The 27,437-nt window shown below is 38.4% G+C and overlaps 1 protein-coding gene across 1 annotated transcript in view; it reads right to left on the reverse strand.

Annotated features, from left to right (window-relative positions):
• The window catches only part of LOC135081080 (transient receptor potential protein), a 60,450-nt gene extending 33,013 nt beyond the window's left edge, over positions 1 to 27,437 (reverse strand). Inside the window, exons 1-4 of the mRNA XM_063975808.1 lie at positions 27,356 to 27,437; positions 10,308 to 10,471; positions 5,821 to 5,965; positions 837 to 932 (exon numbers count right to left, since the gene is read on the reverse strand). Coding sequence (XP_063831878.1) covers positions 837 to 932; positions 5,821 to 5,965; positions 10,308 to 10,465 — 399 coding nt within the window. The 5' untranslated portion in view covers positions 10,466 to 10,471; positions 27,356 to 27,437. The remainder of the gene's footprint in view (positions 1 to 836; positions 933 to 5,820; positions 5,966 to 10,307; positions 10,472 to 27,355) is intronic.

Here is a 27,437-nt window from a genome sequence, read left to right on the forward strand (position 1 = left end):
TTTTAATTTGAATGTTTCTTCATAGCTAATGTAGGTGCCCCAAAGGCCCAACTAAACGTTGCAAAGGGTTAAAATTTATAGGTGATCCGGTAGATTTATTGCTAATTAGTTTTTAAACTCATTTCTCTTTATTGCAAGTTCAATAAGTAGGTGGCGTGAAGGGTCATTTTTACCGTGGGATTAAGGTTATAAAAAATCATATAAATGTATAATTCTCTTATTTTTGAGTAAAACTTTTATTATTATTATGGTTTATGGTTTAAGACATTTATTTCTCTAAAAGAATTACATTCACTTACAAGAGAAATACAAAATTAACCTTAAAACTATAGATTATTTAAAGTTTATACAATTTTAATTGTTTACATTTTAATATTTTTTGCACGAAGCAGACGCGTACAATAGCAGTCACTCGAGTATTAATATATTGGCCATTCGTGGGTACACTAAGAAAACAGTAGTTATAATTCGTAACGACAGGTCCAATTACGTATCGTATTCTAGTTTCTATGAGAATGTTGTACTTAAGTCACTTTTTTTTTTTTTTTTTTTTTTTAAGTTATTTTGATTTTATTTGCTTCAACCATTTTTAGTATTATTAAATTATCATTTTAACAGATTTAATTAAACTCCGAGAATTGGCTCATGAAATAAAGTTTTAGTAACTTCGATTCTCAGTTATTGCCTGTGTTATTCAGTAAGCGCTGTATTTTAAACATTGAATAAACAAAATAAATTGTTTGGTTTGTTAGGAATTAGAGAATTCTTTACATTTTTCTTTAAAAGTTCTGGACGAAATCTACTACTAATTACCTACTATAATAAAAGGTACTTACGTAAGGATCACCGGGTACATGGTGGTCTTCCTCCCACTGCAGGAGTAACTCCACTGCCTCTACGTATTCTTCCTTGATTGCATGGAGTAGGGCATCCTAAGAAGAATAAAATAATAATATTTTTAAGATTCATCAAAACATAACGAAGAAAATTCACAAGAACGTCGCTTGATCTTTACTTTTATGAGTAGGTAACCTACTACCAATAGGTGTAAAAGTGGTTGAAACTACAAAATCTAATAAATTGACGTACAGTTTTCAATTATAAAAAACCTAGAAAGTGTTCACATCTTTCCTAAATTCGCGCCAACTAAAGAAAAGTTATGACGAAAATAAAAAAAAAAACACAATCGCCCAAAGTCCGCTTAAATCGTAAGCAAACAAAAGACAACACAAAAAATAAATTGAAGTGGCCAGATATACTCGTAGCAAAATTTATACTTTCTAAGGAGGTTTGATGCTGTAATTTTTTTATTATTTGAAACTATCATAGAAACTTTTTATGCTATTTTAAACAATTACAGTGAAACTTTATTGTTATTTTAAAACGTAAGAATGAAGTAAATACCTACTTGATTAATTTAGGAAAGATTTTTACAAAAACTGGGTCTAGCAAATATCTGGATAAAAAAGCTTAGGTACCTACGTTTCAATATCACTGATATGACTTGTGTTTGAGAGATAGCGGCAATAGAGTGATTTACTGAAGCAATATGAATTTTTCATGCGAGATTTGTGAAGTTTGTAGTTTATTCGATTTGATAAAGAAAATACTTATTTGAACAATTTTAAAGACAGTTATTACAAGTAGTATCGTCATCACACAGTACCTTGATCTTTTTTTTAATTTTTCAATTTAATATCGAATGACTATTCAGAAAAAAGTTTATGTTAAGAACTGGCACAAAATAAAAAAATAAGTGTCAACAACGCGGGTTCCATTTTTGTCTTATAAAATTTTAAAAACAAATGAGTTCAATGTACGAAAATATCAGCCAGTACGTGTACCATAAGGAGTCACCGTGCATGCCCCAATCATATTACGTTCTAACTCGGTTAGGCGACATCGCCGCGCTAACTTTATTCTTGGTGTTTTGCCGTGGTGTGGCCATTTTGTTTTTTTGCGCTATGCTATTATTAGTGAGCATCTCATTTAACCGCCTCTGTGGTCTAGTGGTAAGACCACCTGCTTCAGACGCAGAGGTCCCGGGTTCGATTCCCAGTGGGGGCAGATTTTTCTGTTCGGTTTGGTTGGTGGTAGGGCTTGTTCTAAGTCCGCCTGGCTAGCTACCACAATCTTACCTAAGTCTGTCGCCATAACAACAATGTTAACAGCATTGTTGTGTTCCGGCAGTTAGAGGTAAGATAGCCAGTTCCTCCGTGGTTGAGGATTCCGGGTGAAGCTCGCTTCCACCTTCGGCCTGATCGTCACTTACCATCAGGTGAGACACAGGCCAAGAGCTTCCTCGTTGTGGATAAAAAAAACATAATCTTATTTTAAGTTTTGGACCCCCAAAACTTAAAATAAGATTATGTTTTTTTATTATAATTATTATCCAAATGAGGCAGTAAGAGATAAATATAACATGTTCTAGGCTCTACATAATAATATTATAAAATTAGTTACTTGATTTTTAAGTAAATATGATGTAGAACCACATTTAGCCACTTATCATAGAGAGTACATAATTATGATATTAATTTTTATCAATTGTAAAGCAAAGAGAACATTGTTGAAATGTCTCTATAAAAACGTTATGGTGCTTTAAATTTGTACTCTGGCAAATAATTTGCTTCCATGAGTCAGTCAGTGAGCTATGGACAGGTTTGCTCGGAATCTCGCTAAAGGATAAAATCTGAAATGAGGTCATTCGACAGAAGAGCAATAATGGACATAGTCCAAAAGTAAGCTGAAGTTGTAAAGGACTGGTTATAATCTGTCGTAGAACCCGTGAAAGGTCATGGTATTCTTCAAGACCAATGACCATACGTATCAGCAAACATATAATATAGACAATCCCCTACTCGTTGAACCGAATCCTTTAAGAAGATAGCTGGCGGTGGCTGGCGGTTTTTTTTTGATGTCCGGCATTGGAATGAAATGATAAGTCAATTTCAAAGTTTACAAATTCAAATCGTTTATTGCTTGTCACATTACAAATAGCTTGGTGTAAAAATCAATTGACTATTGACGCCATCAACCATAAACTTTAATTATGAACCAATTAATAAACAACTTACGAGTACAAATCAGTATAAATTAAGCTTCAATATTAACTTTCTAAATTAAGTATTGCGTATCACACAATTATAAAATTAACCTGCCCCCGCCCCTGACCTTCCCGTAAGATATTTTTAAATGTCCTAAAAACGTACCTATTTTGGAAGGGCTCTATTTAAACAGCTTGCAGTCATGTAGGACTTGTTTTAGTAATAAACAAGATTAGATGCTGTGAAAATCCTTGCACGAAACTTTCCGATTAATACCACAGTGAACTCTTTAGTATAGTGTAACTAAGTGCGGTAGGCATTAGCCATTAAGTTGAAATTCTAATATCTCGTTGCAATGTGTTTACCGTTCTTCTAATTTGTACGCATGATTTTTTTTTATTTATTTCTGTTTTTCATTTATATTTCTTATAATATTTCCTTTAATCACGTCATACTTTGTTTTTCCGTGAAGGTTTTTTAAGAAAAATGTGCTGTATTTTTGGAAAACCTAAATTACTCAATACCTACCCAATAATTTGTTGCATGCACGATGTGCATTTTTCGTAGACCAGACCAGTGAGGGATGTGAGTGTGTACATGTTGTAAAAATGTGATACTTATTTATTTACTCCGTAGTTTCACACTATTTAGAATTTTATGAACTTACCCGGTCATAAATCCAGTAATATTAAATAATGTGAGCCTTCTTAGTTTAAGTTTCTTGTGTAGGAAGTAATAAAAATAGCATCTGATGAGAGGGAAAATAAAATTTAATAGTTTGGTTTTAGATGTCGGTTATTTACGGCGTATGCCCCGGTTTTTAACCGATGAACCGTAAAACGTTAGATTGTGGTTACGTATGCTTTTTTACTTCATCATACATCAGCATAGATCAGTCCACTGCTGGACGTACGCTTTTACTAAGGCTGGGTTGCACCACCTAACTTTGACTGTAACTTTAACGATAACTGGTGCTTTTTGTATGGAGTTTGATAGATTTTGACGTTTGTCAAAGTTTAAAGTAAGATGGTGCAACCCAGCTTATACTCGGCGCAAAGACTCGTGGTAGGCGGTGTAATAACAAAAAAGTGTATATCACGTTCTTATGATTATGATTATTTCTTGCACTCACACTGGTTATGGGTGACGTCACACAGAGGCAGACATAACGTTGTTTCTAATACCAATAATACGTAACAATTAATAAAATATTAGCGAGTGTGCACCTGTTTTAAAAAAAAATACCGAATTGCGTTCACTCAATAATCGGTTAACGCAACAACATTATCGTTTTTTTTTTAATAGATTAAAAACCTCGTCTCCTACTTTGTGGCTTACCAGTAGCCTTATAAAATATCCACAATGAAGCTGACGTCATAATGTGAGCTTTTCTATGAAAACCGATTTACGTAGCAATAATAAGGAGGTAAAGAAGATAATATTTAGCTATACTTTTTGATAATTCCACATCAAAGTGTTTTTCAATTTATAGGCAGGTATAGGGAGAAGCTCCAATATACTTAGCCTTGGAACCATTAATCATACATCCATTATAATGTATAAATATACATTATATTTAAGTGTATAAGAATCCATCAAAAACATGTTTACTCTCATGTGTGTTAAAGACCAAAAGCTCAGCTGAGTTACTTTAGCTCGCATAGCTGAAGCAGTTTTTCGTAGTGAAACTATACAAATGCATAGGCCACCAACTTTTAGTTGGCCAATAGTTGGGCCCGATTCTACTTTGTATGAAGAATAGGCGATACCAAATCGATGTAATGTGCGCACTTTCATACATGCCCATACTGATTAACAGCCCGACCCAACTATCGGCCAACTAAAAGTCGGTGGTCTGTGCCTAGGCTACGAGAATTTTCCAGAACGAAGCTGCAACCGGCGTACCAAAAACTAAATAAATCGCAAAAGTCACGAATAGCACGAAAGTAACTATTGTACCTACGCAAATCGTCAATTGTTTTACTAGCGTACTACACCGTTCGTGATGTACGACAGATGTGATCATGCAAACTACAGCAATGATTTCCCGAGGGTTCCGACGGAGGCTTCCCTCAAATAATATTTCTTTATTTCGGCAGACAATAGTCTTTTTTTCACTTTTGCTGTCTGCAACTTCTGGCTGATATCGGCAGGTATTTCTTTAAAAATGAATGTATTTGTGTGAATTTGATTATTTTCTTTTGCGCATTCGTTTTGTGTTTAATTTGCAATTAATTCATGTCCAAAGTTTACGCCAGCGATACAGCATTGTTTATTGGGGCAGAACTGAATTTAATATTGCTGTAAGGGTCAAATACTCTTTAAATATGGGTTTTATTTATTAAGTTTCATGTCACATGGTGTTTTACAGATCTTCATTTTTTTCTGTGTAGCACATAATTATAATATGAGAATGCGTACCAATTATATGGCATTATAAATACATACTTATTAATTACGGTAGATACATAAGTATGACACCCCGTAGGGTCTTGCTCAGACAGCGTGCAATACGTAGGTCTGTATAACTTTAAAGTGTACATCTACGGCGCTGGAAGCAGGCCGCTACCAACCGGGCAACATAGAAAGCATTGTGGGAGGCCTATGTTCAGCAGTGGATGTGGCTGAGATGATGATGATGATGGTACATCTATTAATGTGAGATTGGTATTTATTTTATTTTCCTGTGCCCAATTGATGCTCAATTATGATTAGGTAATGATCAAAGGTGTGCCATATTAAGGCACTGCTGAATCTTCAATTTATTCCTCACCTTGACCATAATTCCAGAGTCCAGCAGCAGTTTGATGAGTTCGATGTTCTCATTCTCTATGGCGGCGATGAGCGCCGACCGGTTGAGGGGGTCCACACAGTTGATGTCCAGGACATCTGTGTTGTTGGAGTACTGTTCTATTAACCTGCAGAGAAGCAATATTAAGATTGATTTATAATATTAGTACAACTCAGCGCTTTTACAGAAAAATAAACAGAAATTATAATAGTAGAAACCTCTAATCTGGGGCAGATTTTTTCCTTATAACGGTTTTTCCCAGTTTGATCCTGGAGCCTGTATTAACCACACAAAAAGACAAAAATGATTAGAAAACTGCAATATAAGTAGTTGTAGGGTTTCTTTAAAAAGTAGATGTCTTCATGAATTGTCAGTAATAAGTCTTTTGATTATCTTAAATTAATTTTAACGCTGACCGTTGTTAATTTAAAGCTTTTTATGGATAATTTCTACGTTTTAACCTGCGTTAAGTATATGCCTAAACCACCCCTGTTGAGGGTTACCTACGTGAGTGCGACAAACGTTACATCGAATTTTGTGTCTTCGAAAACCTTTCTGCGAAGTTATTATACTGCGACGCCTTGTTATATCGATGCCTTGTTACTGCGATGTTACGTTACATCGAAAAACTTTACTGCGAACGATTTTACTGCGAAGCCTTCTTTATTTGACTTAGCAGATAGATAAAAAAATGAAATTACATACATACATACATAGAATAAAGTGGGCGGTACAAAATTATAGATGAAATAAGATTATAAATACATTACATTTCATTTACTTATTACATATATTTAACAGTTACATCTTTGATTAAATAACATAAGAATAGAAACATAAATATAAATAAATTATAAAATACGACTATAAAATCGTTCGCAGTAAAGTTTTTCGATGTAACGTAACATCGCAGTAACAAGGCATCGATATAACAAGGCGTCGCAGTATAGTAACTTCGCAGAAAGGTTTTCGAAGAAACAAAATTCGATGTAACGTTTGTCGCACTCACGTAGGTAACCCAATAGTGACTAGGTTTTGAATATACTTCTAATGACTCATATTACCGTCAACCTTTTTCAGCTATAAATATCCGAAGATTAGTTCAACCAAACGCCTCCAATGTCCAAACCTTTGCAAAGATCTGAACATCAATTTATTTCCCTACGTTCATGCATACAAATACTTGACAAATAATTCGGATGTAAGGATTTGCGGGTCTCTACAATGGGATATCAATAGGAGAGACGATTTCAATCGTTGGCTGTGGGTAGACGTGAAAATAGGGTGTTTAGGAGATGATTTCGTATGTAAAAGGTTATTATGTCGAAGGAATGTACGTCATCCCAGTTTATCTGCGTTGAATCTTCGATCTAATGTGAAAGGGCACAAACTTTAAGGCTGAGTGGCACCACCTAATTTTGATCGTAACTATGATGATAACCGGTGTTTTTTGTATGGAGTTTGACAGATTTTTGACGTTTGTCAAAGTAAAGTAAGATGGTGCAACTCACTAAGTAAAGTGCTTAGTTCTGAGTTTGATCTGTAAACAAATTCTGAACATGTACATAACTATACTGGCAAACAAAACTAAGTAAGTATAAGTAGGTACTAATCACACTTTTAAAATTTTAGTGTTTTCTAAACCAGAAAGAAAGTAGATAAGAGATTTAAAATAAAGTATGTGTTTTGGAAAATTTTATCACCTCTATTTGAAACTGTTGTTCATAAATGATGCGTGAATAGGATTTGTCACACATACAGGCGTTTCGTGCCCCTTCCGATTTTCAATTTCAACGAATTCCTAAAGTGTAACTGACCCGACCGAAAGTGACGCGCGCTGAGAATGTTACATTCCAATGAAATACTCAAATGTAACTTTATTTAGGTAATCATGATATTATGTAGAAGCTAGGAGTTTGTAGTCACTCTCTTTATCCCCATTTCATCGTTAACATTTCCTACATAATAAATGAAGTTATGACTAAATATTAGGTATCGCAGATCATATTGTAACAGACAATAATACCTACTTATCTTTTCTTCGTCCTTTTATGTAAAATTTTTGTGAGGTCGTTTGTTAGCGAGAAGACTGCTTAAATTGTGCCTTTTCATTGTCAGTTGTAGGTAAGTACGTGTTGTGCAATAAGAAGTATTTAGATACTTCTTATTGCACAACACGTACTTACCTAACCCAAAATTGACAGTAAACAGATGGTTAAATAGCCCCAAAAGAGTTCAGTGTGCCTACCATGAGTTTACGTTAGGTGAGCTCGCTAGCGAATACCTCAAAAAATTCTATGAAGATTTTATTTCTTGAAAGTAGCCGCTAGGGGCGCTGCACAATATGTCATACATTTAAATGTCATTTTTTTACGCAGTCGCTAGCGAGCACACCTAATGTAAACTCATGGTAGGCACACAGATCTAAACCATTTGAATCCCACAAAGGTGCCTGACGAGTAGCCGATAATTGTCACTACAAAAACAATACAGGGCGTGTGTGAGTGTGATAAAACGCCAAACCAAAGCGGCGTATCACTAATAGGATTACGGCGTTGTACTGATTCCCAGGAGTCGGGGCACCCGAATAATCTGCCCTATATTTGCAGGTGTCGTAGTTTTTGATGCTAAGTTGTAATCTGATTGGCGTAAGTGTTGATTGTTGGCATGAAAAAGTATTCTTTTGATGTATTATTGCTGATTTGTCCACGACCAACACCAAAATTTCCTAAGCAGGACATGACTTTGTCTCAAAAACTGAACTCTACGTTTCTTCGACATTAATAATAATAATAATAAGTTAATCCGAGTGCTCCCGAGAGTCGGTCAAGACCCTCGTCTCCGGCTTGCCGAAGTGGAAACCGAGAGGGTCTGCAGGACTTTCACCTCTGGCTTGCCTTAACTGGCCGGCCAGAGTGGAGTCGCTAGAGCTATATGCTCCAGGGGTGGAAGTGTTAAAGGGCATAACGCCGCGAGTAACCTTGGAGAAAGCGCAGCACACCTCTCTACACCCCTGAGCTGGCAGACGCCAATGTTGCCCCTCAGTCCGGTCTATACGACCCATGACGCCAGGGGGGCCCATTTAGTCGCTGGCTAGTTACCGCCTGCCATTTTTTCAGTCCGAGACTATGAACCAGGCAGGTGACCCGTAGTCTCCATCCATAGCCCAGTAACCAGTCCATCCATCCTTCATCCATAACCCTAGGCCATTGTCCAATAACTGCAATAGCTCCTGTGCACAGGCTGGGGATGGTCTCTGGCTACATCCCATGATATAGTCGGAGACTAGATCCAGCATGTGCCACTTTCACTTTTGTCGATTATTTTGCGCTTAAAACGACCTCTACGTGTTGGATCTGTATCCCCACGCAAGCCTTATAAAGGACCGGGCCACTTTTGACCCGTGAGCTCCAAAGCGTACAAACATAATAATAAAACGTTTATTTCAGACATTACATGTCAACGTTTATGTTAGTAACATGATAATCTTAATCTAGTGTTAGTAATTACTACACTATTTTATTTCGACATGACTTTATATAAAAGATTATTTTAAAGACTAAAACTTTTTTCTTATCTCTGACATGTGTTATGTGTACGCCAATAGTATTATTACGTTTATGTATCTAGGTGTATGTCTATTATATTAATATGCACTCTTATGTTATTTATTTTATCTAATCCTATGTAAGTAGGTATATTAACTAAACGTCATATTTATTGCACCGCCTTAGTCTCTGAACTCGACCTGTGGTTGACTGGCAGAGAATGCCACCTGGCATTAAGTCCGCCACTGTACAGTTTATTTGTGCAAAAGTATAAATAAAATAAAAAAAAATAACACGTTTTACCTTCGTCGGATAATCGTAGTGTTCACTCATATCGCTATTAAAATAGAGTCAGAGTAACTTCATGACGAAGAAATAACATTTAACATAACATGAAGAAGGAAGAAAAAAAATGTTTTTCGAAATTCAGATAATAGGTTCCTTTCTTTAACTTTAAACCACTATGTTGTACTCAGCTATAACCAATAGTTATAGCAGCGCAGGCTCGAACTCATCTGATTGTCCTATAAGTTCGTGGTTACACATACAGCCTAGAATTATATGACCTTTTTTCCTTAACTTATTTTTTGCACCAAGCACAATACAATTGTCAGACTCAACGCCTTACAGCATTTTCTACCAGCCATTTTTATACGTGTAGATCCCGCGACTGCATTGTTTTAGTCGGCTGATAGTTGGGTCGGCTTGCAATTGCTATAAGCATGCATATTGCTATGAGCCTACAACACACAGAAGCTCCTTACCTTTTAACAGTGGCGTAATCTCCTCATATGCAGAGAGCTCGCTCGTTGAAGGTCCTCAGGTCATGCTGGACACAACTGCTCTTGTGGGCTTCCTGGGAGCTGCCCATCATTGAGCAACAGGTTTTTTACAGCCCACACCAGTATAGAAGTTTTTTACCTCTTGACAGTGGCGTAGTCTCCTCTATCAGCATGGAGGAGGTACGTCTTCTCTTCTCTGGTGAGGGCGCGCTCGTTGAAGGTCCTCAGGTCATGCTGGCTGTTCCGGAGGGCTTCCTGGGAGCTGCCCAGGAGCTCCTCCCTCGAGCCACGGTTCATCCTGATCTGGAACAAGGAATAGGCAAATTGGGGTCATAGAATTAAGGTTTAATGGGTAAATGTAATGGGTTAGGCTTTATATTGCGAAATTGTAAGGACTTCAAAAAAATTGGCAGTAAAATAAAAATATATAATTCATTAGTGCGTTCTGGTTTAGAGTATTGGAGTGTAATATGGACCCCTTATTATAATAATAATAATAATAAATCTTTAGACAATTTCACACAGCGCCAGCTAGCCCCAAAGTAAGCAACTTAATGCTTGTGTTATGGGTGCTAGCTTAACGGATATACTACTTATATACTTTTTTTTTTTGTAAATACATACATATTATACATAGTAACACCCAGACCCGTCACAGAAATTAAAATTCATCATTTCAATTTCTGCCCGGCCGGGAATCGAACCCGGGACCTCTTGGCATAGTAGCACGTTCTGAACCACTACACCAAACGGCCGACATTATGAGGTGCATAAGCGTCGTTTAGAGGCTATTCAAAAAAGATTCCTCTGGCACCTATCTTATCAATGTGGATTGGTAAAGCGCCTTCCTACATATGAGTCCAGACTGAAATACTTTAATTTAAATAGTTTAGACAATCGCAGAATAATTTATGACCACCTTTTTTTGTACCAAATTATTAATGGGCAAATCGACTGCCGGGATCTACTGTCTCAGGTTAATTTTAACACTCCTTACAAACTGGCTAGACCGTCTAGGTATATGGCTTTCCGAGCAAAAGAGTTTAGGACTAACTTGGGCCATTTTTCGACAATCAATAGAATCCAATCGCAGTTTAGCCGCCTGTCACGGTCATCTTCTAGGAGCATCGACATAATATCATATTCACCTCGTAAATTTAAAGCTGTATTGCATGACTTGTTCGTTTCGGATAAATAGTCTATGGACTATGTATCCGAAACGAACTGTAGACTCTAAACATGATTTATGTAAAAGAGAAAAGAAAATTGAAATTGTATTTGCCTTCTATTAGTAGTACACTTATTTGCATGCCGTGGCAGCCTTTAAGTAAGGCAACACCACATAATGTTTGATGTATTAAGGTTATATTAGATAAGGTGTATGCTTTGTTGGCTGTCCTTAAAATAAATAAATAAACATCTTAGTCATATTAGGTGTAATTGAGCTCTATTATACATGACAGAACAAAAGCCTGATATACATTTAAGCAGGAGCCTGACCCTCGTCATCATCATCATCATCATCGTCATTACCATCATCAGGTCATTTAGTCTCCACTGCAGGAGACCCTGTAATTTACCACAGGCAAATGGTGGATTTAGCCTACACTCCCCACGCTGGCCAGACGGGTTGGGGAGGCCTTACTCTTGTAACACAGGTTAATCTTTTTACGAGTCAATTCTTGTACGAGTAATTTGAAAGTGTCCGTTTAAGACATTTTCACACTTAAAGGCTACCAGCACATCGGCTTAAGACTAAGACTACGAGTATTAAGTCTGTAGTTTTGATTTATTAATTACTGTACTGCTTATCCTAAAATACTGAAATGTAAAAAAGTATTTCGAATGACCATGATCGCCCTAAAAACCTAAAATTCAGCAAGCTCGGCACTACAGAGCACCGAAAACAGATTCCTGAGCTTCACTCGATTGTCGGTGACGTCATAATTGTGTAAAGGGTGACGATCAGTCACGTGACACAGTCCCAAATTACGAAAGGTTCGGAGCGATGCAGACTTGCTATATTTTGAGGCGATTAGCGATTTTGTGAATCGTTGCATTCGATTATTCGATGTGTCGCATATTCGGAATTTGTCTGATTCGATCACGTAAAGACGACCTCATAAAGGTAGCAGGCGCTGGATGCAGACCGCTACCAACAGGTCATTATAGAAATAATTGGGGGAGGAGGACAGTTCACTAGTGGACGTCCTATAGCTGAAATGATGATGATGATGTTTACGTAAGCATTACTAAAAACATTCTTACCAACTGTATCAGCAGAAATCAGAAATATTTTTTGTGGAACATTAACAACATGGTATTATAAATCCTAGTCGATAGGTTTATTTATTTTAGATAAGTTACCTATAATCTTTAATAAATAATACCAAAGAATAAATAACTAAGTTCTAGGTTCTCGGTACACGGTGTTTCAGTCCTAGACAAGCAAATTAGTTTTCAATTAACTTTAAATTGGATTATTAGTGGAAATAAATAAAACTTAATTCGATGAATTTGAATTAAAAAGCAAAATTGACGTCATTAAAGAATGAAAAATGATGAATCGGCGCAGTGACGTTACCCTTCTTGTTACAAAATCTATGGGGAAATCGCATTCTGACAGCTCATTAAAAGCGCGTCAATTGTTTGGCGGTTTGAACTAGTAATTGGATCGCTTTGGCGTCTTTTTGCTCGTAGTGACACAATCAGTCGGTCAGTGGGTCATTCGTTTCTATGGGTGCTATGTCTGGTACTTAATTCAGTCAGTGCTTGAGGTATGGGAGCGGCACGGGACTTCAAACGTCAGCGAGACTTCAAATACTATAGTTGCTGCAATAAGCTCCCGAAAAAAGGTCTAAAGCTCGGTTTCCGCCTAAGCGGAGAGGTGATGTGGAAATAACGAAATTCCCACCTCTCGTTCCCACCGCTGCAACTCCTGTGTAGCCAGGAACTACAGCTTGACCGCCAATAAACACCCAACCAGTGACGGTCAAGATTGTCCCGGGGGAAAGTTAAACTGTCATTGGACCCGCAACGAAATTAATTAGAAGAACATAGGAAGAGTTTGGTCTGATTGGTTATTCGAACACATCTCTCCGCTTTAATGGAAACCGGATCTAAGGCTGTACATGTATGCTAAAAAGAAGCTAGTCTGTATGTCCCTGAAATCTGTAAAATCGAGCAACAAAGTCAGTTTTAACTACTTTGGAACTGTAAATATCAGCTAATACTGTTGATAGATGATTAAATCGTGACTAAAAACGACTGAAATACTTTTATGCAGTGTAAAAATGCTTTTATTGACTTTGTACACAAATAGAATGATTCACACTTTAGTAATCAATTTTGTATTCAACAAGTGATTGATTTTGTATGTATTTAGGTATTCAGATTTGATTTCAGAACAAGTGAAAAAGTAATTAAGCTAATTGAAATATGACTAGACTTGCATCCGTAAAAACGGAAGTTGAACATTGTTTATTTTCATTCAAAAGAAGAATGGATTAAAAATCTGATTACCCTCTTCATTTTCATGTCGAACCCTTTCATTTATATTTCACTGTTGATTACATTTCATTTAAAATTATAACCACCTCACACGCGTCTTTTTATCGGTAGAGTCATCACGGAAGCTTTTAAGAAGCTTTTATTAAACTTCATTTGTTTTCATTTGGCAATATTAAGTACTGCTTGAGCTTTTTAGAACACTCTGTTATTTTTCACTTTACATTTCAGTGTCCGAGACTATGATTAATTTTTAAAACCGCGTTTTTAGATTTGTTTTATTCAAATCAAATCAACCCACTGCGTCAACGCAAGATGTACTCAAGTACATCACACATAAATCCATCCAAAATGCATAAAATTGTTGAATTATAACAAATCACATTTTGCACTTTAAGGACACTTTACTCGCCAACTTCTTGTATGTGCATTGGCGTTAATCGGTAAAGAATTATTTCGATTTTCAATCGAATTTCCGAATGAAAAACGGTCAAGCGCGTTGCCATAATCCGACTGGCCTTATGGTGGTGGTGGGAAGCACTGATCACTGGACTAGCGACATCGCCCTCCCGATTTCGCGATCGATAGCAACAAACATTGGTACCTAATGATAAACAAATAGTCAAGTACATGACATAATCGACGAATTTGGAGCATTTACGGTGTGTCTAAGGGACTGGTTGGCATAAATTTAGACGAAGTTAGATCACTGTACCGTACTTGATAATCATTCTTCTTGGTGATGACAGATTCAAAGGTAAGATAGCTCTTTAGGCTACCAACAAAACTGGATTATCATAAGAGCTGCCAAAGTTGGAAAACACAATTTAAGGCTTGTCGCTAGGAAGATTCTATGTTTTAATCAATTCTTCAATAAAATTCACTCGTTGCATATCTCATTTATATTTTGTTGCACTTGCTAGCAACTTGTGATTAATTAGGGCACTCGTAATAGTCCACAGTATTATAAGTAGTATTTTAAATAACTTGATGAGTGTGAGATGATAAACTTTTTGTCAACCTGTTGGTTTCAGTTGAATCTAAAAATATAAATTCCAAAGTCATAGAACATTATACCATATTATTATGAGTACGTTAGAAATAAAAAGTTCCAATAAAGAAATTAAAAATCCTACTATTGTTGTTAGTACGAGATAGTTACGAGTATTAAGGTCTAAATCAAGGCAAGGATCTACACATCATAAAAAGCACGATGAGTGTCAAACCGGCCCTTTCAAGTCAGCAGGACCACAAATCAAGAAGGATGAGCTCCTGTAGGGGAGACCGAGGTGAGTTGTAACAGGGGAGATTTGTGACATTGACGATTTTTTGGAACTTCCTACTTAATATCCTATCCTAATAATATTATTAACGTGAAAGTTTGTGTGGATGTCGTGATGTTTGGATGTCTGGATATTAACATGTTTGTTACTCTTTCACGCAAAAACTACTGAACTGATTTTAATGAAACTTTACAGTATTATTGTGTATAACCCAGAATAAAAGGCTATAATTTATGAGGATCTGTGACAAACAAAACGTGAAGCCCCGGGCACAAGCTAGTATTAAATATTAGCGAGCTTGTAACAGTGCGCGTTTTTTTTTCAAGTCTCGAGCTACCACATACGCGCTGTTGCGAGCTCGATGACACGAAATCTCATAAACTGCTGTTATCTATAATATCAACGACTTTTTTAAAGACCATTTTGCATGCTAAAAATGTAAAACTGAATAGGAAGCACTGTTTGTAAGCTATAATATATAAGACCTCCTATTATGTAATATACCTATAATAATACATGTTTGAATTTCAAAAGTTTAAATTTGAAATTGATGGTTTCAAAAAATCCACAATGTCACAACTCTCCTCTGTTACAACTCTCCCCGGTCTCCCTTATCAGGCTCGCTGCGAAGGGCATTCATCTTCGCCATTGTACGCCTTTTGTTGGCTGGACAAGGATAGATCTTGGGGATAAACATAGTTAAAACTGGGATCTAAGTTTGGGTGCTGTCAGTTGTGTGGGAAGTCGAAAAGAAAACTATACGTCTTGTAAGTGAATGGAATTGCTAATGTTTAAAAGAAACAGACATACTATACTGGTCGATGGGTTCATCCAGTGTCTAAGGCTGAGTTGCACCACCTAACTTTAACGGTAACTATGACGATAGCCGGTGCTTTTTGTATGGAATTTGACAGATTTTTGACGTTTGTCAAAGTAAAAATAAAAAAATAAATAAGATGGTGCAACCCAGCCTAAATAGCTCAGCTGGAAGAGCAGTCGCCCATCAAGCGGATGGTCGTGAGTTCAATTCCCGCCTTAGACAGTTCGATATTTTCAAGTTATTTATAATTTTCAAAATACTACTATTGGTAAGAAACTTATTATGAAAGACTTCTCTGTTTTCTGTGCGAATGGTTTGGTAGTGAAGACTTTACGATTATAAAATAGCTAACAGTAGTGTGTTATAATGGTCATAGAACATAATGAGAAAACTTGCTTTTGCCTATGGCTTTGTACGTGACTATACATAAATCTTTACTTCTATCTAATATTATAAATGCGAAAGTAACTCTGTCTGTCTGTCTGTATGTCTCTCTTGCTTTCACGCCTAAACCACTGAAGCGATTTGGATGAAATTTGGCATAGAGATAGTTTGAGTTCCGGGAAACGACATAGGATAGTTTTTATCCCGGTTTTTGAAACAGGGACTCGCATAATAAAGTTTTTCTGTGACAGACAAAATACCACGCGGGCGAAGCCGCGGACGGAAAGATAGTTTTAATATAAATAGTTACTTTTAATATTCAAATTATACAAAACTTACCGCAGTCTTCACATTGAATCTGACCCGAACTTGGCTGCCTTTTTTCCGTCTTTTCATTTTGGAGTCTTATTTTGTTACGTTTCTAACATAAGAATATCACTTGTTTATTAATTTTAATAACCATGACGAATGCATAGCAATAATTTTCGCTACATAGCCAGCCATAACTGCTAAACGATTTTGTGTTTTAATACAGTTTGTGTTAAAATTGTAAAGTAGGAAAATTAAGAAAACTACTTTAACAAGTTCTCCTCAAGGCTTTTCAATGGTTATTTTTTAAACTTTCCAGTGTAAGTACCATTTATTTAGATCTAGACAATTAGCTATTTCCAAAGCAGTCTAGATCACGTTCTAGGTTAGGAATACCCTAAACAAAAAATCAAGTGTCACCCTAAACAAAAAATAATACAGTTCCTCAAACACCATCACACAACACCATGGTCATCACATGCTAATCAATCCTTCAATCTCAAAAGTCACTTTTCGTAAATAAACTCTATCAAGTGCGCGTACGCATCTCGCCGAAAGCGTTGCTGACTGAAGATCTCTAGATCGAAACGGATCGAAATCTATTTTTAAAAATGAGTTTGGATGTATGGATGTAATAGCGATTTGATTCGACTTGATTTAGGTTTAGTGTTTTTATTTTGCACTTAAGTGTGCTTTCGGTGGTGATCGAGAATTTTATGGGAATTAAAACAACTTTCATTTACGTATGTTATTTTTGAATTTATTTTTTTTAGGAAACCTTAATTGAAATTCTTATTTGCAGGATTTATGTTATCATAGTGTGGTAGAAAGGCAAGCTAACAAAACGACGTTTCGAAAAAAAAAACTAGTATATTTCAGGCAATTACCTACATAAATGGGCCCACATTGTTAATTATAGTAAATGAATTTGAACGGTAAACACGCACCTAACAAATTTTAATTTTAGAGATTTTTTGTCATTTCCACATTACACTAACGTCAATAATATAACTACAAAAACGTACAGTCCTGTCTTCCATAGTAAAAAAAATACTTACCAATCTTCTTCTTTTTGTGCTCATATTAAAATAACGACTTTAAAGAATGCAAGTACTTTCATGTCTTAAAAACTCCGTGAAAAGCACCCATTACATCCGATGATAGCAATCAATCGGTCAAAATACTTTGCAAATGCCCATCAAGTTTTGGATCTAAAAGTGCTGCCGATCAAAACGATGTAAGATTGGATTTGTAAAGGCGGGTTTATACACACACGGAGCGGAGTGAAGAAAAGTATTAGGTACTTTACTATATTACTATACTAAAATTATAAAGCTGAAGAGTTTTTTTGTTTGTTTGTTTGTTTACTTGAACGCGCTAATCTCATCAACTACCGGTCCGATTTGAAAAATTCTTTCAGTGTTAGTTAGCCCATTTATCGAGGAAGGCTATAGGCTATATACCATCACGCTACGAGTAAAAGGTGCAGAACAAAAATGAAAAATGTTGCGAAAACGGGTTTTCACGCGTACGAAGTCGCGGGCACAGCTATTTATTGTATAAAACTGAAGAGATTTTTGTTTGTTTGCTTGGACTACAATCTCAGGAATTACTGGTCCTATTTGAAAAATCCTTGTGTTAGATAGCCCATTTATCGAGGAAGGCTTTTTAAAATCACCATACAGCCAATAGGGGCGGAGCAGTAAAGGAAAATGTTGAAAAAACAGGAAATACGAGTATTATTCAAACTTTTTTCACGTGTACGAATTCGCGGGCACAACTAGTATGTAATATACAGAATCTTTAAATCTTATTATTTTTATTATCTTTAATCCTTATCTTATCGCATAGTAATAAAAATAAGGTATGATATTTCAGATCACTGACTTTCAGCGGTTATTTTAGAATGCTTTAATGCATTATTTGAGCAAAAATCATTGGAGCATTGTATAATAAATAGTAAAATATTTATATGTGTTATTTTATGTCAATCGCCTATTTCTACTAAAAATAAAAAGAGAAAAGATTTTATTGCTTGTTGGTATAGAATGGCTCCGAAATTATTAGACCGATTTGAATAAATATTTCACCATTATAATCCTACGTCATTTCTGATTAACATAGGCGTGCCGATGTTCGCCAGGGAAGCTAAAGCCTGGTCCGTGAGCACGTAGAATTTTGTCCAATGACCCCAAGCTACCCATCCTTATCGCTCGCGCGTAATTATATTGCTGTCGCGACTGTGCGACGGGCGCCCGCAGTGAGTGTGCGAGCGTGATAGCAACATAATTACGCGCGAGCGATAAGGATGGGTAGCTTGGGGTCATTGGACAAAATTCTACGTGCTCACGGACCAGGCTTTATAAGTCTAGCGATTAAATCAGTCAGTATATCAGCTAAGAGAGCGGCTCAGAAACGTTTTTGAGGCGTCAAAATATGTCAGCGAGACTTTAGAATGCTTCAGCCCCCCTAGACAAAACGCACTTTTTGATCGAATCGAAAATCGAATCCGTCAAAACTCCATACAAAAAAGGGGCTTTTCGACCACTTTTCGACTGGTTTGCGATTATAATTTGCACTTTGTCTAGACCCACAGATTTGTATGCTTTGTCACGTCATAATCCCTCCCGAGCCGCTACCATACCTCAGATACCTAATGACTGAGTTAAGCGTAGTACCTGCATAAAGTAACTCATAAGGTTAAGTTGACAATATTGATGGCCTCAATTATAATAGCCAAACGATAGAAGAATTTCTTTATTGTAATGGCACAAAATCAACTTGGCCTGGTGTTTGCGCCACTTCAGGTCTTTCCCACTATTTGAATCGAATCGATCATTCGATTTGGGAACGCTTAAATGACGCCGCGGTTCGAAGTTTGTTTGAAATATAGTGTAAATTACGCAAAAATATGGTGATTTCTGGCTGTGATCGGATTCCCAAAGGTCCAGCAGGCTATTGGAATGTGAGGAAAGGGCGGGCGCGCCAGAATACGGATTTTTCATCTTCACGTGGTGGATACCGGTTAGAAGACCCTTGATGTGCTGCAAGTAAGTGTCCCTGTCGTTTGTAATTATTGATTCGGTAGTGTTCAGGACGCGAAGTGGCCACTGTATTCCTCACTTGCCCATTTTACGCAATTTTTTCTCTTCACATAATGCTTTAAGACAACATATTCAACCCGCTATTTTGTGTGGATTCGTGGCATAAGATTTAGCCCCCATACCTGGTGAATACCAGAAATTTAATTTGCTAGAATTAGCAAATTAAATTTCTGATTTCTTAACTGATCCTGTAATCTACTATATAAAAATAAGTCGGGTTTTCCTCCCTGACGCTATAACTCCAGAACGCACGAACCGATTTCCACGGTTTTGCATTCGTTGGAAAGGTCTCGGGCTCCGTGAGGTTTATAGCAAAGAAAATTCGGGAAAAGGGGGTAAAATGGGATCCACGCGTACGAAGTCGCGGGCGGCCGCTAGTTTTTTATAAGATTTTAAATTTTCACGTTCCATTTCAACTAAAATAGTTCAGTCTGCTTGCGACCACGGCTGCAGCATAGCAGCCGAAACGTCAAGCCGTGAGTACATAATGTAACTCATTAATAAACGTCACGTTAAGACCCGTGTAGTGTGTGTGTTTTTCTCTTTTAGCTGTAATTTTTATCGAGTTCTACAGCTCTACATGTGGACGTGCCCTAACGAATCGAGTTCGCTTAAGTGGCCATAAATTAGTAGTTTACACGGATGCCTGTGTCGGGATAAACACCTGGATCAAAGATATCCAAATCAGTGCTGAGTCTATCGGGGTTCAAGGACGTAGAGACTGCTGGATGAGCTAGCATTAAAATTGACCTAGATTTTAACGAAACCATACAGTTTTATCCTTAAAAACCACAGAAGAACCTCAATGGTTTATAATTATCGGGGTACAAGGACGTAGAGACTGCTAGATGAGCTAGCATCACAGATTTTAGAGGCATTAAAACCGACCCAGATTTTGAAATTGTCGTACAGTTTTGTCCATGTAACGTTTTTCTCATGTATGATTAGGATGACCGCTGTTGTTTGATTCATAGTACATTGTTACATAAGTAAGATTTTTTAAGATGTACTCGTACGATGTACGATATTGATTCTGCTTATTTACCTAAACTCCAGTTTTTGGATTAACAGTCTTTATCCACCTCAAGTAACATTTTATATTTTTGTCTCGATGTCGCTTCTAGATTATTTATAACAAACATACATTGTAAACGTTGAATGTGCACTTTCATTTACAAAGAAGTCCGTAGGTCCAAAACATCTGGACGTTTCAGTAGTAAAACAAGTCCTTATCAATAGTTTAACTAATTGTGTGGAAGACGGAACAGCATTTGTGGCATCCAATTTCAGAAATGAGGAGATCCGTAAACGAACTAAAGTCGCTGACAAAGCCCGACGGATTAGCAAGCTGTGGCAATGGGCAGGGCACATTACGCCAAAATGACGGCCGATGGGGCAGTAAGGTTCTGGAGTGGAGGCCACGTACCGGAAAACGCAGCGTGGCTTGCCACCCACAAGGTGGACCAACGACCTCATAAAGGTAGCAGGAAGGTGCTGGATGCAGGTCGCTACCAACTGAACGACGTGGAAATCATTGGGTAAGGTTCAGCAGTGGACGTCATGGAAAGCATTGGGGGACCGGGCCACATGGAAAGCATTGGGGGAGACCTATGTTCAGCAGTGGACGTCCTATGGCTGAGATGATGATGATGACGATGATCTAATTTAACTTTGATAGGCAGGACGACGATACTAAGATAGGTAATTATTATACACAATTTTAACTAAGTAGGTACGCCTAAATAATTTGGCCACGATGTTGATTGTAAGTATACTGAAGAAATTCTAAAGTAAAGAAAAGTTTTTGTTTCTGTTTTCAGTTTCACGATGCACGCGCTTGTTTATCCCCGGTCTAAACGTTAATAACATCAAAACAAACTGTCAACGAGTGTATTTGCATTGATTTTATTGTCACCGCACCCCACACGAACAGTAATAGAACACTGGACGTGACATCGGTTGTGTAAACTGGACACACGGGTGTAGTAGAAAGAATGCGATTGAGTAATGTTTGTTGTTTAGTTGTACGCAAAAATGGGGATTAACGCCTTTTGTTTGTCACGTCATGTACTCGTAGAGTTGACAGTGCACATCACAATATGTATAGGTACACCTAAATTTTTGTTGGGAAATAGCTCTTATTATACAATTTCGCAATTCAGCTTGATGTGTTGTTGTCTATAGGTACAATTGCCTTAATTTTGTATGTTGATGTTGCACCGCGATGGTCAAAGACTGTCTGACCCTGTGTAGAAGGGAGTGTTATTCGTGTTTATATCCCTTCATCCATGGTCATATTAATGCTAAAAAGTAAGACTTATACTTTGTTGTTTAAAATTTAAAGAGTCCGTTTATATATAAGTATATACTTTAAAAATTCGCTGCGAAAAGCATTTTGCATGTTCATGCTCTATCTTGCATTTCTCACCACTGAAAGTTTTCAATAACAATTTGTAAAACTTTTTATTCATAAAATTATCCTGATAATTTACCACATAGACTCGCATACTGAGAGAGCTGTGGGTCCTCAGTTGGAGGTAAGATAGCCAGTTCCTCTATGGTTGAGGATTTGGGGTGAAACTCGGTTTCAAATTCGGTCTGATCGTAATTTTCCATCAGGTGAGATGCTTGAGCCTAAACATACAAATTGATTATGTACTAATTAGACATGCCACGAATATTCGGCTACTATTCGGTATTCGGCCTATTCGGCCACTTTGTTTGGTATTCGGTATTCGGCCGAATAATAGGTACTATTCGGCCGAATACCGAATACCAAATCATGGAAAAAAAAGACATCATATTAATCAAGATTTGTCTTTATTATCAAACTAGCTTTCCGCCCGCGGCTTCGCCCGCGTGGAATCTTGTCTGTCACAGAAAACAATATCGCGCGTATTTGCTCACCGTTTAGACCTACCCTGGACTACGACAAACATTTTAAAACCAAAATCAGCTCAACCGGCCCAGCCGTTCTCGAGTTTTAATCAGACTAACGAACATCAATTCATTTTTATTTATATAGATAGATATAGATTACAATACTTTAATAAGTAAAATTAAACACCGGTAAGTTGTGATGGATAAAAACAAGCTTTTCAGCATTTGACGGTAGCAAACGATTACGCTTTTCATCATAAATGATACCAGCTTCAGAAAACAACCTCTCACTATACACGCTAGTCCCGGGAGAAGAAAGATAAACTTTAGCAAATTTCGAGAGGTTTGGGTATTGTTTTTCATTAGCTGACCACCACTTGTAAGGATCAGCTTTCCGATCTAGTCGATTTGATTTCAAATAAAAATCCATCTTATTTGCCACAGTATTCTTCTCCACGTTCTCCTCATCATTACTATTTCGCATATTATCTTTAGCGACTTCCTCAAAGCAGTTCCAGAAACTGTCGTGTATTTCAAGAGGACACGACAGACAGGTCGCAACCTGTCGTATTATTATTTACGCACTCGACTAGCATGTACTTTGTGCTAGTCGAGTGCGTAAATAATAATACGCTTCGGCCGACAGCGTTGCCGAATATTCGGTATTCGGTATTCGGCCAAATCACTATTCGTGGCAACTCTAGTACTAATTTCCTTTCTATTCTTTTTATTTACTTTTCTCTTTATACGTATAGATAATGTTTTGGACAAAGCTAACCATGGTGAAGGGTCTTTGTCATATAAATTGAAAAAGGCTGTCAGTGCAATTTGGAGGCATATGTGTTATGGGTTTGACAGTAAGTAGGGTATATCATGGCATTGACATGCATAAAATAATGTGTCGGACGAAACCCGGATATTGCTAAATTATTTTTTCTTAACACCAGTTAAACTATGCAGGGATCTATCTATCAAATTTTGCCAGTATGGGAAAAAGATTTGCTCCTGCAGTGGAGATTAAACGACTGATGGTGATGATGATGATGAAATATTATTATGTAAAATACTGTGCGTATTATACTTTACGTCCATTGGTACCTTGTTTATTTGTTTGTGCAACACTACATTTGCCCCAAGTGGAAGTTTGAATCCGTAGCCACCGCTCTGCCGTTGTAGTATTATTTATTATTATTATTGGTTTTGGGCCTTCATTTGCGCCAGCTCGACCAGGTTTGATCTATTGTGGCAGCCCTTGTCTTTAGAGTTCACTGCTTAGTCCCGTTGAGTCTATAAATTTCCAGATTCTTTGGAGCGTGATATCTGCTATCTCATCCGGGTGCATGATGTGTCGCCCGAGATGGATACTTCTTTTGCTCATAAGCGGGCCGCATGAGCAAAGAACATCCATGGCCGTTTCTTCTTCTGTATGGCAGAATCTGCCGTTGTAGTATGTAGATGAGCAGAGCAAACGGTCAGGCGGTCCTGTGTCGCCTAATAAGCCGCGCTAAACATGAGTAGTATTGAGTACTATTACTTAAATAAGTAATAGAACACTTACTGAGGGCCATGCTCGGTGTTTCTTTACGAGATCGAATCAGAAATGAGGAGATCCGTAAACGAACTAAAGTCGCTGACATAGCCCGACGGATCAGCAAGCTGAAGTGGCAGTGGGCAGGGCACATAGTACGCAGAACTGACGGCCGATGGGGCAGCAAGGTTCTAGAATGGAGGCCACGTACCGGAAAACGCAGCGTGGGACGTCCACCCACAAGGTGGACCGACGACCTGATAAAGGTAGCGGGAAGGCGCTGGATGCAGGCCGCTACCAACCGTGCGATGTGGAAGTCATTGGGGGAGGCCTATGTTCAGCAGTGGACGTCCTGTGGCTGAAATGATGATGATGATGACACACTTACTTAGTAGGTATTTGGAAATCGATTTTGTAAACTACAATGGAACTAATGAGGATCATTTCGATTTTTAGCTGTGAATGCAGATTTATAGGGCTAAGAAATCCTTAATACACAGTCCAAAAATTTTTGTTCTACGACAAAAATTGACGAAGTTATGGCCAAATTACTAAAAAAGTTCACTGACCGCCCGGCGCGGGACCGTTGACGTCACTGTATCCGATCCGAACGCTGCCGGCGTACTGCGTGGATAGAAAATATTTTTTTCTAGCCAAACTATCAGTTTGAGAGAAAATCTTGTAATGACATATATTCATCAGAATAAAGTAAGCTATCGATAGGTAATTTTAAAAATAGAAATTGTGAAAAATAACGCAAAAAATCCATACGCTCATACGATTCAATGGAACGCAGAGACGCGATTGGGGTCTCCGCGGTGGTATATTTGGCGATTTATTCAAATAAAGTGTTCATAAGTGTTGTTAGAGTCATATCTTCTTCCAAGTAAAATATAAAAATGTATAAGTAGTAATTTATTTACTACTTCTAACAATAAGGTATAGCTGAGGCAGATACACTCTGCCTAGGCTACAAGACATTTCTATGCAGATCATTTCGATGTACACGCAATACCTACCTGTTATTTAGTTTTTCTGAGTTAAACCTACGTACCTACCTATCTATTCGCCGTTCCCATGGGCGGACCAGCTGCTGCAGGAAAGGACAGCTGCTCCCTCCTGGAAATCTATTTAATCTTAGCCTAGAAGCTGGGTATGACTCCCCCGCCCCCCTCCTCTCCCCAGGTCATAAGCTGGGCATGACTTCCCCCTCGGCCAGAAGTTGGGTATGATTTACCCCCCCCCCCCCCCCCCCCCCGGCCCGAAACTGGGTATGACTTGTCCCCTCCCTCTCCCCCCCAGGCCAGAAGCTGGGTAAGGCTTGCCCCTCCACCCAGGCCATAAGCATAAGCTGGATATGACTCCCCTTCGGCCAGAAGCTGGGTATGACACCCCCCCCCCCCATGCCAGAAAAGCCAGAAACTGGGTATGATTTGACCCCCCCCCCAGGCCCGAAACTGGGTATGACTTGACCCCTCCCTCTTCCCCCAGGCCAGAAGCTGGGTAAGGCTTGCCCCTCCCCCCAGGCCATAAGCATAAGCTGGATATGACTCCCCTTCGGCCAGAAGCTGGGTATGACACCCCCACCATGCCAAGAAAAGCCAGAAACTGGGTATGATTTGAAAAACGCCAGAAGCTGGGTAAGGCTAGCCCCTCCCCCAAGCCAATAAGCATAAGTTGGGTATGACTCCCCCTCGGCCAGAAGCTGGGTATTACATACCCCCCCCCCCCCAGCCCATAGAAACTGGTTATGACTTGACCCCCCCCCCCCCTCCCACAGGCCAGAAGCTGGGTATTACATACCCGCCCCCCCAGGCCAGAAACTGGGTAAGGCTAGCCCCTCCCCCCAGCCCATAGAAACTGGTTATGACTTGACACCCCCCCCCCCCCATCCCCCAGGCCAGAAGCTGGGTAAGGCTAGCTCCTCCCCCCAGCCCATAAGCATAAGCTGGATATGACTCCCCCTAGGCCAGAAGCTGGGTATTACATACCCCCCCTCCCCCCAGGCTAGAAACTGGGTAAGGCTAGCCCCTCCCCCCAGCCCATAGAAACTGGTTATGACTTGACGTTGATGTATTATTATGTTCAATACAAACAATCATTAAGTTACACTCACCCCAACCGCGTCTCCGCATTGCATCGAATCCTATGAAAATGTGGTTTTTGGACATAGCGATACTTAATTTTCACAATTTTTATTTTTTAAAATTACTGGTCGATAGGTTACTTTATTCTGATGAATAAATGTTATTAAAAGTTTTTTTCTAAAACTGATGCTGGAAAAAAATATTTTCCATCCCAATAGTACGCCGGCTGCGCTCGATTCGGATATAATGACGTCACGCGGCCCTGCGTACGTTGACTTTTAGCGGCAAAAACGGCCTATGTTTATTACTTAATATCTTCGTAAGTAATGGTCCGATTTGGATAATTCAAAAAGATATATCTTTCTTATGTCTTAAAGATTAACGTAGATACTAGTTTTATTGAATTTTCTACAACAGTACTGATCCTCATTAATGATGTCGACCACCTGGGACTAATTACCTAAATACTAAATGTAGGTTCTAGTCCGTTATTATTATCCACTAAAAGTCAGGTCACACCTTGTGACATGTATGTGTGCAAATCGAATCTGGAACTTAAATGTCAGGCGGAATTGAACCCGGAACTTCCAGACTGGGCACGCAACTTTAACCACTAGCCAAGGCAACACGGAAATTCACTTATTAAACATTGTAACCCACTGTCGTAATCAATAGCTTATTAATTACAGGTTTTACAGGTCATCCTTAAGTAATGGTCAGAGAGGTATCAGAATAAAATTCAGGACTTCCAGGTCGAATAGACTACTTTAACCACTAACCCAAGGCACCACGGCAGCTTAGGTACGTAGGTATTAAACATTGTAGCCTGCTGTGGTATTTAATTTTGTCTAGATGATCATCCAGTCTATCTTCTCCTAGTGTTTGGCACGGTCTTTTTGGTACGCCCTGTAGATAGAGTTTTTTTTAATCCACAACGAGGAAGCTCTTAGCCTGTATCTCACCTGATGGTAAGTGATGATCAGGCCGAATGTGAAAGCGAGCTTCACCCGGAATCCTCAACCACGGAGGAACTGGCTATCTTACCTCTAACTGCCGGAACACAACAATGCTGTTAACATTGTTGTTATGGCGACAGACTTAGGTAAGATGATGTTAGCTAACCAGGCGGACTTAGAACAAGCCCTACCACCAACCAAACCGAATAGAAAAACCTGCCCCCACTGGGAATCGAACCCGGGACTCTGCGTCTGAAGTTTACCACTTGCACCTTCTTACCACTAGACCACAGAGGGCGGCAGTAGTGAAAATATAAGTCTTCACTCACCGAAGTACAGGTCAGCCTGAAGTCATGGTCGGGGTTCCACCGGTGGTGGCATGCAGACCGTCGCGGGTTCCGTCCTGCGGGA

The sequence above is a fragment of the Ostrinia nubilalis genome, chromosome 19 (assembly GCF_963855985.1).
Source record: "Ostrinia nubilalis chromosome 19, ilOstNubi1.1, whole genome shotgun sequence".
Lineage (NCBI taxonomy): Eukaryota > Metazoa > Arthropoda > Insecta > Lepidoptera > Crambidae > Ostrinia > Ostrinia nubilalis.